The sequence below is a fragment of the Panthera onca genome, chromosome A3, assembly GCF_046562875.1.
Source record: "Panthera onca isolate mPanOnc1 chromosome A3, mPanOnc1 haplotype 2, whole genome shotgun sequence".
In the NCBI taxonomy this organism is placed as follows: Eukaryota; Metazoa; Chordata; class Mammalia; order Carnivora; family Felidae; genus Panthera; species Panthera onca.
Genome location: NC_138341.1, coordinates 31689967 through 31705036, shown reverse-complemented (window position 1 = coordinate 31705036; position 15070 = coordinate 31689967). Strand labels below are relative to the sequence as shown.

Sequence of the window (15070 nt, the reverse complement as noted above, 5' to 3'; positions counted from 1 at the left end):
CTCCTTTGCTCTGAAATGGCGCTCTGTCCCTCGTCCTCATTGTCTCACTGCGGAGCACTTACTCTTCCCGAACCCACAGAGCGTGACACCGCGGTTCCAAACTGCCACCTGGAGCTGTCACAGAGCCCCCAGCTTGCTCTCCCTGTGCCTGGGCTTGTCCTGAGCCCTCCTCCTGGCAGCCCCAGCCGGACGCCTGCCAGTCAGCTCAGGCTCCTTGTCTCCCACTTCTCTCCTCTCTCCTCTCTCGCCTGTCCTGGCAAACAGCACCTTCCCAGCCGGAGGCCCCCGCGCACGGAGACCCTGCCACTCTTCGCCTCGCTCCAGTCCATCTGGGCGCCGGGCAGCAGTTCTGCCTGTCGACGCTCCCAGATGTGCCTGCGTGTCCTCTCCCCACCGCCCTGCCTCAGTTCAAAGCCCACCATCCGCCTCTTGCCTGGAGTGCTGTAACGATCTGACTTCTGGTCCTTTCTCTCCGACCTTTTACAGTACTGCTGCCACAATTAACTTTACAAAACCTCCGTTTGGTCATATCATCCCCTTGCTTAAAACTCTTCATATATGGAGGCTCCCACACACTCTCATCCGACCCTTCACGCCTGCCCCTCTTTACCATGTCCCTTGTCACTCCTCCCTCCGTCACTCTGTGTGCCATGACGTACAACGCACTCCCTCGGAGTCTGGGATGATAGTCCCATTCCCAGCAGGCTCCTACGTGTCCTTGGAGCTTCCATTAAAAACCACCTCCCCGGGGTCCCGCCCCCTCTAAGTTGCTCCTCTGTCCCACCAGCACGAGGTGTGCATTTTGTCCACTGTTGCGCTTATCCCATTATTTTACGGTTTGTGGTAAGTCTTCATGGAATTGTGAAATTCCTAAAGACAGGACGTGTATTCATTTCTATGTCCTCATTGGCTAGCCTGGCACCTGGCCCAAAGCAGATGCTCAGTAAAGCTCTGGGGGGGGTGGGGGGGGGGTGGGGAGGGTGGAGGTCCAGGGGATGGGGGAAGAGAGTTTGAAGTGTTCAGGCTGCTCGGCCCCCTGGAACTACTGAGTAACGTGTCAGCAAAGCATGAAAAGTATCTCCAAGAGCCCAGAAGAATTGGAGGACCCGGAGGTCCTCTGGCTGTCAGCTGCATACGTACCTAGGGGCCAGAGGACTGAGTTAGGGCCACCCCTCTTCTGAGTTCATCATGACATTCATGCAGTGCATCCTTTGGTACCTACCAGTGCCTTCTCTTTTCCAGGCCCTGTTGTGGGCAGGTGAACTAGACAGACTGGGTCTCTGCCCTCGGGGAGCTTATGCTCTGCTGAGGAAGACAGGCAAGAAACAAGTCATCTCATCTTAGTAACAAATGCTATCAAGAGAAATAGAACAATAGAAATTGTGAGGCACCTGGGTGGCTCAGTCGGTTAAGCGACCGACTTTGGCTCAGGTCATGATCTCACGGTTCGTGAGTTTGAGCCCCGCATCGGGCTCTGCTGACAGCTCAGAGCCTGGAGCCTGCTTCTGATTCTGTGTCTCCCTCTCTCTCTGCACCTCCCCTGCTCGTGCCCTGTCTCTCTCTGTCTCTCAAAACATAAATAAATGTTAAAAAAAGAATTAAAAAAAAAGAGAAATAGGACAGAGTAAGAGATTTTAAGAGTGATAGGGGAGGGGCCATTTTGCCCAGAGTGGTCAGGGAAGAACATTCCAGCAGGGGAAATCAGTGCAAGAGCAGCACGTGTTTTAAGACAAGCAGCCACAGTTCAGGTTGTGTGGGACCTTGTAGGCTATGGTACGGATTTGGGATTTTATTCTTGGGAAGTCACTGGAGGGTGTCGTTTTTGAAAGATCATGGTGGCTGCCGGGTGGGAAAGAGACCGTGAAGATGCGAAGCAGAAACCCAGCGAGCACTTAGAAAGCCCTGGCAGTGGGCTGTGCGAGTTGATGATGGTTTGAGCCGTACCGGTGGTGAGAATATGTCGTTTCATTATGTATTTTGAAAAGCGACAGGACTTAGTGACCATTTCAATGGAGTGAGGGGAAAGAGCAGTCGAAGGCTTCTCAGTCTGGGATGTGAACAGCCGAGGAGGGGTACATCATTTACTGAGCTGGAGGGGATGCTGCTGGAAAGGAGTGGGAAAATCAAGAATTCCTTTTGAACCTAAGTCTGAGATGCTCGTTAGACGTCCAGAGGGAGACGTCAAGAGGGCAGTCGCTGTACAAGTCCGGCCTCGGGGGGAAGGTTCGGGCCGGAGACAATCTGGGGAGCCCCAGATGGCCAGGCGGTGCTTACATCTGTGGAATGGGTGGGGTTCCCCTTCGGTTGCCGCTGTCCACATCTGAGGTTTTCTGTTCCAGGTCAGACACTTTGACAGCCCCTACCTGGTGTACCACGAAAAGATCAGAACCAGTCGGGTGTTCATCCGAGACTGCAGCATGGTGTCCGTGTACCCGCTGGTCTTGTTCGGGGGAGGCCAGGTGAGCGTGCAGCTTCAGAGAGGAGCGTTTGTCGTGTCCCTGGATGACGGCTGGATCCGTTTCGCGGCTGCCTCCCATCAGGTAAGGCCTGGCGGGCCTGTCTAGGAGGCACGGGCCCCGAGGGGCTTCGAGGAGAAGACGGGTTCCTGCAGGGAGCGAGGGAGGACGGCAGAGCTGGCAAAGAACGAATGAGGAGAGGGTAGCGGGCCACGGACGGAGGCCAGGCCCGGAGCCTCAGTGAGAGACCAGGAAGGCACTGGGAGGGGAGCCCAGGACGGGCTGGCGTGGGAGGCTCAGGACAGAAGCTGCAGGCGAGACGTTGGACCTTCCTAACTGTTCAACAGATAACACATGTTCTCCAAAGAAAAGTCCCAAAATACACAGACGAGCAAAAATAAATAAAAATCACCCTGATTCCACCACTGCCATAAAAAAAAAAGATAATGGATCTGAATTGTTTATTGTCAGGTCTCACGTGTTCACTACTGGAGTGTCTGCAGAGACACTGGAGGCAGAGTATATGCTTAGGAAATAAAAATTCATTTTGACATTTGCATCGGGTAGAGGTCTTAGACGGCAAGAAGCAGAAACACCAACTCAAACGTTAAAGAGAATTTATTGGCACATTGAACTGTAACATCTAAAGCAGCACAGTCCAATAAAAATACGTGAGCCACATGTGTAATTTCAATTTTTCTAGTAGCCACATTTGAAAAACACAAATAGGCGCAGTTCATCTTAATTTTATGTAGCCTAACACATCTAAAAAGTTTTCATGTCATCGTGTCATCGTATAAGGGCGCACTGAGATACTCCTCTTCATGCGACATCTTCACAATCTGGAGTGTGCACACTCCCCGCACATCTCAGTTCAAAGTGGCCCTTAGATGAGCCACATGTGACGAGTGGCCATCGTGTTGCCCAGTACAGTTTCCGGAAGGCCAGGCAGCTGGGTGACGAGAGGCTGGCTGACCTTGTGAGGGCAGGATGGCTGCGGCCCCCGGCCTCACGTCTGTTGCAGCATAGTGTCCGGAAGGGGAGACCAGAAACCTCCTCTCTTAAACCAACTGTTGTGGCCAAATGAGTGTCATAAACTGTAAGGCCCGGGTCACCTGAGCCATTCACTCTGGCAAAGCCCACGGCACGAGCCCGTTCGAGTTCCGTCTGGGCGCAAACTGCACGGTGGCCAGACGACGGGGGAGGGGCAAAGCATGTCGGGAAGACCTCTCCAGTGCCTGCTCCAACAGCAGCACGAGCAAAATGCCATAAAGAATGTGGAGCTATTAGCCCCAGCAAAGCATAGAATGTATCCTAAAGCTAGAGACTTTTTCTCTTAGTATCTCCCATTTTTAATTTTCCATTTTCCTGCTTCTCCTCTTGGAACAAATTATAAAAGGTGACCAGGCTTTAATATGGAGAACACTACATAAAAGCCATCCTTTCAGATTTAATCTTTTCTTGAAAGGAGATGTGGACATTGAGTGAACATTCCTATAGCTGCATCAAGAAATTAAAACTTTTAAAAAAATTTTTATTTTTGAGAGCAACAGAGACAGAGCATGAGTGGGGGAGGGGCAGAGAGAGAGGGAGACATAGAATCGGAAGCAGGCTCCAGGCTTAGAGCTGCAGCTGTCAGCACAGAGCCTGACGCGGGGCTCGAACTCACAGACTGTGAGATCATGACCTGAGCCGGAGTCAGACGCTTAACCGACTGAGCCACCCAGGCGCCTCCATCAAGAAATTTTAGAAGCGCTTTTAGAATAAATTGTGTTAGTTTCTCCTCCCCCCACCACGTGGAGGTAAAATTAATAGCAGCAATCTAGAATAATGATAATCATCACTGGGATGTTTCCTGTAATAACCTTTCCTCCCCCGTTGACCCAAGCGCTGCTTACGCTGCAACTTTCATTTTAGGTGGCCGAATTAGTAAAGGAACTTCGTTGTGAACTTGACCAGCTCCTCCAGGATAAGATAAAAAACCCGAGCACAGATCTGTGTACGTGTCCTCGAGGATCCCGGATCATCAGCATGATTGTGAAACTTGTCACCACACAATAAAGACCTGCCTCGGGAGAGCGCCTGCCCCGCCCCTTGTGCTCCCCTGGGAAATAACGGCAGCACCTCTACCTCCAGCCAAGCCCTGAGGCGCCGAGCATGAGGGAAGCCTCCCAGACCCCCAGACCGGGCAGGGGCGCTCCCAGCACAATTTGGAGTGTCGGTGTGAGGCGGTCGAAAAACCAGCTTTGCCTGTCTTTTTCTCTGGGACTGTCCTGGAATGAAGGAAATTCACCCAGTAACACAAAAGTGAATGTTTAATACAATTCTGTTTTATTCTATGTATTTTTTTTCTCCTGCTTTTTACTAGGGTGAGGGAGGAGCATGAGGAGAAATACTGAATGTTTTTTCTATCATAACGGCTCATCTGAAAGAAGTTAGAACAGAAAAAGGACAAAAAAAAAATCATGTGAGCAAGAAAAATTAAAATTTCATTTTAGGCTCTTGGCTACAAAGCAAACTTGACTTGTGACAGATTTTTACTTTTACTCATTAAAGGTCAACCGAAAAAAACAAACTTAAAGAGCTCTTATCTGTTATTAGAATGCAAGCTGGTCTCACCCTTAACATTCATATTCTCGAAAGCAGAACCGTCTAGGTGTCTTCGTGCTGTTTTAGGTTTTCCATTTAGGAATCTTGCTCTCTCTTAGGCACACACCCAGATCTCATGGCCACACTCCTCCTTACCCAAAGGGGAATTTTGATGGCATTCTCAGAGCAGAGTTGGCAACGGTCGATGTAGAAAAGTTTGCCATGCTAGTGTCAGATTTACAGCCATAAAAATATCTTCCACGAGACTGCTTATTTTCAGCCACCACTTAGGTGAATGGGGAGCCAGCATGTTGAAAAACCATGAGTACATTTACATTGCCTCTGGACATTTTGCAGCGTGGCCAGGAAGAATCCCGAAGGGCTGAGTAGAAAAAAATATTCTTGTGTTTGTCTAGCGCTCAGGTAGAGTCATTACAGATTTCACACCAGAGATAGAATTCAAACGAATCGGCAAAACCACTGCAGTGAAGGGTGGTCACTTTTTAAGGTATTATTTCTGTTCAGTTTCCAGAAAACCTCCTGGACTGTCCAAAACGGTCATTACCAAGCATGTTTAAACTTTGGCGCACTTGAAGAGTTGAGATTCTAAGTAGTATTTTTAAAAGGCATGAATTCACGTTATCACTTTAAATAAAAGACACGCATATGCACAGCACCCACAGCATTCAGGCTCTGACTTGCCCTGGAAACAAGGCTCACATTACAGAACTGCTCAGGAGAAATGCAGGAGAAAACCGTCCTAACACATTTTTTTAAACCAGTGTGGACTCTTGGTGCCGTAGCGGAGCTCATATTGGCTGCCCGAGATCGAGCCATCGGCCTGAATGGACCCACAGCTCTCAACACAAGTCCGCAGCACAGCATACGACTGGCCAGCTGGCCGGGTGGTAGTTAACAACAAAACCATCCATTGAGAGTACTGAGCAATCGCTCCCCTCGGGGCAGTCATCGTGGGCTGGCCACCTGCAGCCAGGCACAAGTCGCACAAGTCATTTTACAGATGGGCCAGAAAGTGGAAAAGACTGGGAAGCCTTAACTGAAGGCACTGAATAAGAAAAATCCTTGGGGCACCTGGGTAGCTCAGACTAAGTGCCAGACTTCGGCTAGGGTCATGATCTCACGATTCATGGGTTCAAGCCCCATGTCGGGCTCTGTGCTGACAGTTCAGAGCCTGGAGCCTGCTTCGGATTCTTTGTCTCCCTCTCTCTCTGCCCCTCCCCTGTTCACTCTCTCTCTCTCAAAAATAAATAGACATTAAAATAAACATTAAAAAAATAACATAAAATAGAAATCCTCACCTCCAAGACTAAACTTCTTAAGCCCCATCACTAACACGAGATCAATGAAATAGGATTACTTCTTTGCGATTGAAGATCAGAGTGCAGTGTAGCATTTCAAGGTGACACCAAATTTCTAAGCCCCAACAAGATGGTCAGCATTGGGGAGCCTGGGTGTCTAAAGCATCTGACTCTTGATCTCAGCTCAGGTCATGATCTTGCAGTTCGTGAGTTCAAGGCCCACGTGGGGCTCTGCGTTGACCATGTGGAGCCCCGTTGGGGTTCCCTCTCTGCCCCTCCCCTGCTTGCTCTCTCTCAAAATAAATAAACTGTAAAAAAAATTGTAAAAGATGATCAGCATTTAATGTTCATTTTCTGGAGAACTCTGTAAATGTTTCTCATTTGTTTTACTGGAACCTAGCTAGGAAATAATATCGATGCAGTACCTGCTAAAAAATTAGTCTGCGACACTGTTGTAAGTGCATGTCTGCAGGGACTTCTCAGGAAATGAGAATAGGTAACATTCTCACAGAGGTGGTCATAGGTTGACAAAGTGCCTTCTTCCTGCTTGAGCTCCATATCTGAATACTACCATTCAGACTCCCTGACGAGGAATGAATTTTGGTCTGTACCCTTCCATTTTGTCACTTGAGCAGTTTAAATAATATACCAGAGCACACAGACTGTGGGTCTGCAAGCATGTGGTCAGTGTTCTTTTTCATTTCCAGGCAATGGTTTGAATATGTCCCTGAGAGGGTATCATAAAATAAGACATTGTGAAAGTCACTCTGTAAAATATATAGCAAAGGTAAGCAAATTGGGACTAACGGTGTGGTTTTCAGGTGCGGCCCAGGCTGGCTTTTTGAGGACTGCATTCTGCTGCGTTGTCTCAGTTGCTGGCCCGAGAGCTGGTGAGCTCGGGCTTGACACTCCGAGGGTGTCTTGTGAGGGTCACCTCGTTGCCACATAAATGAGGATTCCGGGGACAGAATTCTGCTCCCACTGCCCTTGTGCTAGAACAAGCCTGGGCAGACGATGGCTCTTTCCTCCTACGTCACGCTAGAATTAAGCATAATTCCTAGGGCTTATTTTCTCCTAAATGCAGGGGGTAGAGTTTGCTTAAAATATTTAGCCGGTTAATAAATACAGGGTGAGCTATTGTTTTCAGAAGTTAGAACTTGGTCATGAAACTGTGTCAGTCAACATTTGAGGACTCACAGTACGGAGTGCCTCAGGTGGAAACAATACAGAGCCAGCTAATACAATTTATTGTCACGGCAATAGTTTCAGACTGTTCCAGAGTGATAGACTTATTCAATGTCTTTCAGCCTCACACATGTAAAGCTACGTAATGACTGTGTAAACCATTAACCACGATGAATCATTAACAGGAGAGACTTTTTCTTGCCAGCTTCTAAGTTATCGCCCCCACAATGATAATATCAAAGAGATTGGTCTTAAATAGGATTTGTGGCCAATCACTAATCCTTAAAGTGCTTTCAAATCTTAAATGTTTTAATAATTTGTTTTGTCAAAGAGCAAAGAAAGAGTTCTGCTGGAGAATCACTCGTGCCCTACATGTGGACCAGCAGGAAGGAGTGGCATCCGTGTTTCATCAAGATATAGGACAGCAGCCCAAACACGAGCTTGTTCCCACAGACGGTTCAGCCTCTGCCCCTTCTTTGCCTAACGGGGACCATCCCGGAGTCTACTCCCCAGTCAGTTCTAGCCCAGCTAATTGAATAAATAAGCCAGGACGCGGTGCCCCAATTTGCATGTGACACTAATACTGCTAATGTTTTCCACTACAAAACTCAAGTTCTCACACTCGGGCCCGTATTACAATGTTTGAAATACACACACATATGCGCACACACACTCGCACGTGCACGTGCACGCGCGCACACACACACACACACACACCCTTCCCTTATCTTTCCGTTATTTGAAGGGAGTCCAACCTAGCAGACTTTGGCCAATATGGTAAAACACAAATAGGGTTTTTAAAAAGGGGTAAAGGGGGATGGGAATATATAGCCCTATAGGTAGATGACTGTAAAATGTTGAAATCTAACATAAAGCTTACCTAGGAACTATGATTTCTAGGCTCAGTAACCCTTCTCCTATCGTTTGAACTGAAAAAACAAAGCAGGTGGTTTTAGGACTTAATTATTAGCAAGATTACCAGACTAAATGTCAAAGATGCATCATGCTCTTTAGAAGACAGATGTCTTTACAAATCAAGGGCCATGCTGTACACGGGCACCAAGGGACTATCCCATATGAGGAGGAAACTAATCCATTGATGATAGACCCAACACAAAACAATCCGTAATTATAGACGTTTTTGTTAATGCCGCCCTTCTGTCTCTGAAATTCACCTATGCACTTTCCCATTTAAACTCCAGCTGTCCCCATTATTTCTAGCCCACAAATCTTTATACCATCCTTTTCCACAGTAAGCATGGCTAAAATGGATTAATTGAAGCGTGCAACCTGATTAGTTAACAGGGAGGCTGATTGTCCTGTTTATAACTAATGTGTGCTACACGGCTAGTTTGAGACCCAAATTGGGGTTGCAGGAAATCCTCCCACACTTATGCTCACAAATTTCAATATAACCAACTTATTTTAAGCAGGTGCTATGTGCCAGCCACCCTGGGAATTCAGGATACAAAGATAAACTGGGACACAGGAGAAACAAGACAATAGAGAAATAAAGTTTACTTGAATAAATTCAAGAGCATAATTTACTCCTGCAAGAGCCTCTGAAGGTTTTTTTTTAAAAAAACAAACAAACAAACAAACAAACTAGACACCTGTATGTTGAAATTAAAAGGAAGGACACTGAGGTGTCTGGCCGGCTCAGTCAGAAGAGCATGCAACTCTTGGTCTCAGGGTCCTTGTGCTATTTTGTTGCACGTGAGACTATCCGTGTGGTTTACCTATTTATTAGCACTCATAATCCACATCTTTGATTTGACCAAAACAACAGAGAATGAAAACTCACACACGACACACGTGTGCCTCTGAAGTCTTGTAATATGATGGACTTAACATCCAAACACTTCACGAAGGAAAAAATAAAAATGAAGTCTTATTTCAATCGGCTCATCCACAGTTCTTGGCTTCTCACTGGGGAGCTGCAAGATGTCCCTGAATAAGATCCTGAACACGGGACAGAATAATCTCATTAGAACTGCTGCAATTTTCGGGGCCATACGGGGGGTCTATCGTCAGCACCCCAGCCACACACAGAGTCCGTTGTGAATCTCCCTGTTCAGTGATGGGAATGTGGTTCTTCTCGAGCCATTTCTTGAGGCTGTTCTTCCTCTTCTCCAGGTCCTCAGGGCTGTATGCCTTGCAGTCTCCAGACATGAACAAATGTGCCAGCTTCTCTCTCACTCCATGCTCCCCTTCGTTCACAGTTTCAACAGTCTGCACAGCATGGCCCATAATTCCAGTCACAGATATGCTGCCATCTTCTAGGAAGTTCACGAGGACGATACTTTGGAGGAAAAGTAAGTTCACAGCAGATTTGTAAAAGAAAAACCTAAAGTCTCATAAATCTATGGAAGAAGCAGTGGAATGAGAGGCATCACCAGCCCCAACAGGTAATGAAACTAGGGAATAAGAACTTCCCTGTTTAAAATTAATCCTCTCACCATCAAATGTTTGTACTTGGTCAATAAGTATTCACTGAGGGTCCTATACATCTAAACGTTTTTTTTTTTTAACGTTTATTTATTTTTGAGAGAGACACAGAGTGGGATCAGGGGAGGGGCAGAGAGAGAGGGAAACACAGAATACGAAGCAGGCTCCAGGCTCCAAGCTGTCAGCACAGAGCCCGACGTGGGGCTCAAACCACAAACTGTGAGATCATGACCTGAGCCAAAGTCGGATGCTTAACCGACTGAGCCACCCAGGCGCCTCACATCTAAACTTTCTGTCTAGCCTAAATCATTGGGGAATGCAGTTAAAGCATTAAAGAGTTATAAAAGGCTTAAACGTATATTAGAAAAGAAAAAAGGGCACAGACTTAACTTTCAGAGTTCAAAAACAACTGAGTAACTCACCTTCAAAGTAGATCCAAGAAAATAACAAAACACAAAATTAATGAAATAGAAAATAAAAGAGTTAATAACAAGATCACCAAAGCCAAATGTTGGCTCTTTGAAAAAAACAAAAAGATAAAAAAAACAAAACCGTGTAGGGGCACCTGGGTGGCTCAGTTGGTTGAGTGCCCTACTTCAGCTCGGGTCATCTCACAGTTCATGAGTTCAAGCCCTGCATAGAGCCCTATGCTGATAGATCAGAGCCTGGAGCCTGCTTCGGATTTTGTGTCTCCCTCTCTCTCTGCCCCTCCCCTGCTCATGCTCTGTCTCTCTCTCTCTCACAAATAAAGTTTTTTATTACATATAAAAAACTTTTTTAAGAAAAAATAAACATGTAAAATTCATAAAACTCAAGCAAGATTAATTAGAATGGAGAAAAAAGGCAGCAAAGATTGGCAGTATAAAGTATTAGGAACAAATTTATGTCAATCGTTTTGAAAATTAAAACAGAAAACTTCCTGGGAAATATAAATTTCTACTACTGAGTCAAAGAAAGAGAGAATATAAATCATCTTATAATCATTAATAAAAACTGAGTAAGTATTTAAGAATACTTTCCCATAAGAGGGGGGAAAAAAGGGTCAGTTTTACCAACAAATTATATACAATTTTTAAGGTTCAAACATTTCTTTTTTTTTTTCCAAGATTTTAATTTTAAGTAATCTCCACACCCAACGTGGGGCTCAAACCCACAACCCCAACACCAAAAGTCGCGTGCTCCACCAGCCAGGTGCTCCAAGGTTCAAACATTTATTTTTACCTTTTTTTGAAACATTTATTTATTACTGAGAGACAGAGGGAGAGCACGAGCATGGGAGGGGCAGAGAGAGGGGGAGACACAGAATCCAAAGCAGGCTCCAGGCTCCGAGCTGTCAGCACAGAGCCCGACACGGGGCTCGAACTCACAAACCGCAAGATCATGACCTGAGCCGAAGCCAGACGCTTAACTGACTGAGCCAGCCAGCTCCAAACATTTCTAATCTAACCAAACTCCTCTAGAGACTACAAAAGGTGGACTGTGCCTTAGCTCGTTAAATGAGGCCAATACCAAAAGCAGAGATAATTAAAAAAAGAAAACTACAAGCTAATCTCACTCATGAATACAAATGCAAAAATCCTAACTAAATAAAATACATGATATGATGCAATGTGATGTGAAGGGGATTTCACTTCTGTGGTACTCTTCCCAAAGCCTATAACCCCAGGCTATTTATGAGACAGCATCACACAAACCCAAATTGAGAGACCTTCTACAAAACACCTCATCAGTACTCTTCAAAAGTGTCAAGGTCATGAAAAACAAGGAAAGACTGAAAGGCTGTCACAGATCAGAGACTAAGGACACATGATGATTAAATGTAATGTGGGATCCTAGATTGGATCCTGGAACAGAAAAAAGGCAAACGATTAGTGGAAAAACTGTTGAAATCCAAATGACAGGTCTTTAGTTAATGTAAATTTTTAGTTTTGAGGAATGTACCACAGTTAGGTTAAGATGCCAATATCAGGGGAAGCTGGGTAGATGGGTCCTGTCTGTACTTTCTTTTCTATAAATCTAAAATCATTCCAAAATTTAAAAAGTGTGTGTGTATCACCACCTTTAAAGTAGTCTTGCAAGAAACAAATCTGATCCTAATCAAACCTCTGGATATGAATCCCAGTTTATAGAAATACAGAGGATGAAATAAACTATACCGTGAGAATGCAATAAGCTAAACTCAGAATGTGTTCAACTCTGTAAGACAAATGATTACATTTCTTCAACAAATAAATGACATGGAAAACTAAAAAGATGGGGTGCCTGGGAGGCACAGTTGGTTGTGTCTAATTCTCAATTTCGGCTCAGGTGTTGATCCCAGGGTCCCGAGTCAGGCTCCACGCTTAGCATGGATACTGCTTAAGATTCTCCCTCCCTTCACCCCTCTTCCCCATTCACTTGCTCTCCCTCTCTCCAAAATAATAGGGGGGAAAAAAAGAAAACTAAATAGAGAAAGTGCACAGTCACAGATCAAGATACTTGAGAGATGTTATCAACCAAACTGATAAACCAATATAAAAAGATACTTTTGAGACAACCAGGCAAATCTCAACACAACTGTTAATAAAGTTATTATTACTTTTATTGGGTATTATAATGTTATTGTGTTTATTAAAGAGTTTATCTGCTAAAAGATACATTGATGTATTTATGAATAAAATGATAATGGTATTGTGGTTACATTTATTAGAGTTCTTATCTATTAAAAGTTACATTGAGGCATTTATGTACAAAATTAAATGAGCTGTGCTTAAAGATATTTAGAAGGGAAAGGTAAAGCTAGTTGTCTGTTATCCTATTCTCTCTACATTTATGTATGTTTGAGATTTTCTAATAAAAACGTAGGAACAAAAAAGTGTCTCACTTCTACAAACCTGGCTGGTGCCAGGGTAATCCATAGTTTGAACAGCACTTAGATTCAAAGGCTATACAATTCTTTTTTTTTTTTTTTTAATTTTTTTAATGTTTATTTTTGATAGAGAGCAGGGTAGAGGCAGAGAGAGAGAGAGACAGAATCTGAAGCAGGCTCCAGGCTCTGAGCTGTCAGCAGAGACTGATGCGGGGCTTGAACTCATGAACCGTGAGATCATGACCTGAGCTGAAGTCAGAGGCTTAACTGAGCCACCCAGGCGCCCCTAAAGACAGTACAATTCTTACACGCGAATTCTTACATGGCTTTCATTTATCTACTTCCTTAGTTTGGATATAACATATAGGCAGCACAAAGGGGTGTCATTATGATTTCTGGGAAGCAGGACCCATACTCACTTGGCAGAAACCGGATCTGTGGTTAAAACCCATCCTTTATAATCCTTCTCACTGGCTGTCACTTTGACTTCTTTGTACGTGTAATCTTGCCATTCTAAGGGGCCTTTCTTCATCCATTCATTCATGGCTGCCAGCTGACTAGATCAAAAACCACCACCAGTCCGGGTTAATATATATGTTCCACTCAAGCAAATGCCCCAATCCCTATGCTAGGCAGAGAGAACATCTTGTGATTTGCCTCAAGTTCCATATCAGGAAATAGCTGATGTTCACGATTCAATATGAAAGCTAGGAGATCCCGAGTTGCCATGGGGCTAACTCATACGGCTTACTTCTATATTCGACTACCCAGTACCACTCCAGATGGCCTTCGCCCTGGCTTTGAACTCCGGTCGGCAGATGCTCACACCCTTTAACTCTGTCTGCTCTCCACACCACTTTTAGCCAAACCTGAAAAACAAAACTCCTTTGATATCCACCCACTCGCTCTCTCTGGCTGTTTCTACGCTGGATCCCGCCAGGGAGAGGCCTCGGATTTGTGACCATTTCCTCTTTTTTGTTTGGAAGATGCACGAACCAGGGGGCAGCAGCGAAGGCTCTAGAGCGCAGACTCCCTGACCTAGCTTGTAGCTGCACGATACTTAGAGCAGCACTCAAACCTGGTGGTGTTTAACGTTTAATCCCGACAAACGAGAAATATACCAGTTACAGCTCCTGACAGCGAAAGGCACGCAGCGACCACGCGGTAAGGAAGGAGTCTCCCCGGCGGCGCCGTCTAAACCCAGCATGCTTTGCGCCACTTCCTTCCCCCAGAAGTCTCTGTTTTGTAGTCCTTGACCTTGGTCCCACCTAGAGGTCTGAGGGAGTCCGCGGGCGTGGGGGGATAAAAGCCGCGCGCAGGATGCGGGCGGGACTTGAGATTTTTGTATAATAAGAAAGTAAGGCTCCTTGTTCGCTAGAGCCACCCCTCTTCACTGCCACGATGGACATTTCAACCTTTTGTTTTTAAAGAGGAAAAGTCTCGTGCCCGGTCCTCATTGAGAGTAGACATGGAAATGCACCCTTGCCGTGGAATCGAAGCACAAGAACCCTCTAGGTAAATCCTAAAGCTTTAGAAGTGTGAGGTGAAAGTGCCTTGGAGAAGAGCGATAGAGCCAAGAGATTTGTTTGTTCCGCTGGTGTGAGGCAGTTAATACCTCTGCTCCTTCGGGATGTGCCCTTGCTATAGTCCCGCAGGAGTTGCAGAAGCCAGAAAGAATAAAGCACAGGATCGGGATGAATTCCACCTAGCAGATCTCTCAGTGGGAAAGCCCCAGCCTCTCCTCCAACCCCCGCCCCCCTCCCCAGTAGAAAAGCGGAAAAGACTCGCTTCTGCCGCAGATTTATGTTCAGGGACTTAGGTGGCTCCTGGCATAGTCCGGAATTTTTTTCATAACTGTGATCCTGCAAAATGGTACAAGGTGTTAAACATTGAGTTTCTGCAAATGGGAACACCAAGGGAGATTTACAGAAACTGAATTAGAGGCCTATCAAACCACGATGTAGAAAACATTGAAAATCAGCTTGGGGCATCTGGGTGGCACAGTCTATTAAGCCTCGGATTTAGGCTCAGCTCATGACCTCCCTGCTAGTGATCTCCGGGCTCCTGAGTTGGAGCCCCACACTGGGCTCTCTGATGTCTGCACGGAGGCTGCCTCACATCCTCTTTCCTCAGCTCTCTCTGCCCCTCCCCTGCTCCAGCTCTCTCTCAAAAAATAAACTTAAAAAAAAAAATTAGTCAGCTTTTCCCTTACAGTCTGGGATTTG

The 15070-nt window shown here is 45.7% G+C and overlaps 2 protein-coding genes across 5 annotated transcripts in view; one reads left to right on the top strand and one right to left on the bottom strand.

Annotated features, from left to right (window-relative positions):
- DHX57 (DExH-box helicase 57) overlaps window positions 1-5037 on the top strand; it is a 55313-nt gene extending 50276 nt beyond the window's left edge. For all 3 annotated transcript variants that reach the window (XM_060653027.3, XM_060653016.3, XM_060653020.3), the window contains exons 23-24: window positions 2340-2540; window positions 4374-5037. In XM_060653027.3, the coding sequence (XP_060509010.1) occupies window positions 2340-2540; window positions 4374-4517 (345 nt within the window). In that variant the 3' untranslated portion in view covers window positions 4518-5037. The remainder of the gene's footprint in view (window positions 1-2339; window positions 2541-4373) is intronic.
- Window positions 5038-9042: 4005 nt separating this feature from the next.
- GEMIN6 (gem nuclear organelle associated protein 6) lies at window positions 9043-14072 on the bottom strand. Of its 2 annotated transcripts, none has more exons than XM_060653077.3 (3): window positions 13967-14072; window positions 13265-13402; window positions 9043-9851 (listed from the first exon to the last, which is right to left on the bottom strand). In XM_060653077.3, exons 1-3 carry the CDS (start codon window positions 14050-14052, stop codon window positions 9476-9478), a joined length of 600 nt encoding a protein of 199 aa, XP_060509060.1. In that variant the 5' UTR covers window positions 14053-14072; the 3' UTR covers window positions 9043-9475. The 2 variants fall into 2 exon arrangements, with proteins under 2 accessions (XP_060509060.1, XP_081651338.1); XM_081795212.1 differs by having other exon boundaries at window positions 13265-13398; window positions 13967-14048.
- Window positions 14073-15070: the final 998 nt, after the last annotated feature.